General features: G+C 46.6%; 1 protein-coding gene across 1 annotated transcript in view; it reads right to left on the reverse strand.

Moving 5' to 3' along the window:
- Nucleotides 1–6: 6 nt before the first annotated feature.
- LOC106815811 overlaps nt 7–1,665 on the reverse strand; it is a 3,726-nt gene continuing 2,067 nt past the window's right edge. Inside the window, exons 5-6 of the mRNA XM_014820322.1 lie at nt 1,486–1,603; nt 7–309 (exon numbers count right to left, since the gene is read on the reverse strand). Coding sequence (XP_014675808.1) covers nt 79–309; nt 1,486–1,603 — 349 coding nt within the window. The 3' untranslated portion in view covers nt 7–78. The remainder of the gene's footprint in view (nt 310–1,485; nt 1,604–1,665) is intronic.

Here is a 1,665-nt window from a genome sequence, read left to right on the forward strand (position 1 = left end):
GATATATATATATATCTAGACTATCTATCGATATATATATAATATACTATATCATATCTAGGGTGACCGTGTACTGGGTCAGCTCGGCACGTCATAGTACTGCTGCTTGAGAGCCAGCAGCAGCTGCAGGGGTGGAGTAAGCAGGGCCGTGATGACAGGCAGGCTGTAGTACTGCAGGTAGTACGCGACGTCCTTCACCGGCACGACGCCGACGACGTAGAGGGCGCTGCGGCGGAACGCGCGCGTGCGCCAGTAGCTCAGCACGTCCCTGTACGCGTCCAGCCGGAGAGGCCTGCTCACCAGCTCCACCTGGTGGGAGAAAAATGAAGATATGCTCGAAGATGGATCGGAGAGTATGATGTACGTTGTTATGGTTTTTTATTTCGTCTGAGGTGACGCGATGACGCTGGTGTCTCTCCGTCCTTCCTCTGATATCATCACATATCATATATTATCACATATCACATATCATTCTCTCCTTCCATCATTTCATCATGCCTCTCGTTCCTCTGTCATCCATCCGTCTGCCCGTTCATTCGTTGGGCGTCAATGATAGTTGGACAAATCTAAACTGCTCGACGTTTTACTAAGAGGCACGAATTGATTAGCGCATCACACTAACAGCTAATTATACCTTATTAGCTATAGATCCTTTAGCTCTAGATCTTTCAAGATCTTTAAGCTCTATATACCTTATTAGCTCTAGATCCTTTGGCGCTAGATTTTTCTAGATCTTTTCGCTCTAAATAACTTATTAAGCCCGGCGCACACGTGAGTTATTTTACTCAAGTAAAATGAAGCATGAGTCATTTTACTCACGTGTGCGGCAGATTTTCGTTGAGTAATTTGACGCATGCGTCATTTTACTCACGTGTGCGGTAGATTTTCGTTGAGTAATTTGACGCATGAGTCATTTTACTCACGTGTGCGGCAGATTTTCGTTGAGTAATTTGACGCATGCGTCATTTTACTCACGTGTGCGGCGGATTTTTGTTGAGTAATTTGACTCATGCGTCATTTTACTTGAGTAAAATAACTCACGTGTGCGCCGGGCTTTAGCTCTAGGTATTATTAGCTCTTGATCACACGTTTCTTTATTATGGTTCATTCGTCATCCTCCACTACGATTCGCGTTTGCAAACACCACCCGGCGTGCACGCTCGCGATCGCGCGTGAATACTCGGCGAATTCGTGCATGAATTCTCGGTGAATTAGTGTGCGAATTCTTGGCGAACCCGTGCGTGAATTCTCGGCGAATTCGTGCGTGAATTCTCGGCGAATTCGTGCGTGAATTCTCAACGAATTCGTGCGTGAATTCTCGGCGAATTTGTGCGTGAATTCTCGGCGAATTCGTGTGTGAATTCTCGGCGAATTCGTGCGTGAATTCGTGCGTGAATTCTCAGTGAATTCGTGCGTGAATTCGTGCGCGAATTCTCGGCAAACCAGTGCGTGAATTCTCGGGTGTGTGTGTATGTATATACGTACCATCTCCTCGTTCAGCTGGTGTACGTTGTTCTCTATGGCCAGCTCTAGCTGCTGGGCTAGCATGAGCAAGCGTAGACACAGACACGTGTAGACGGACATGACTGCCAGCAGACACACCCTGGTGGAGAGACATTCACAGACGATATATGGTAAAAACAGAGGGTTAATAATGACAAATTC

This window comes from Priapulus caudatus, unplaced genomic scaffold (genome assembly GCF_000485595.1).
Source record: "Priapulus caudatus unplaced genomic scaffold, Priapulus_caudatus-5.0.1 Scaffold1206, whole genome shotgun sequence".
Taxonomy (NCBI): Eukaryota; Metazoa; Priapulida; class Priapulimorpha; order Priapulimorphida; family Priapulidae; genus Priapulus; species Priapulus caudatus.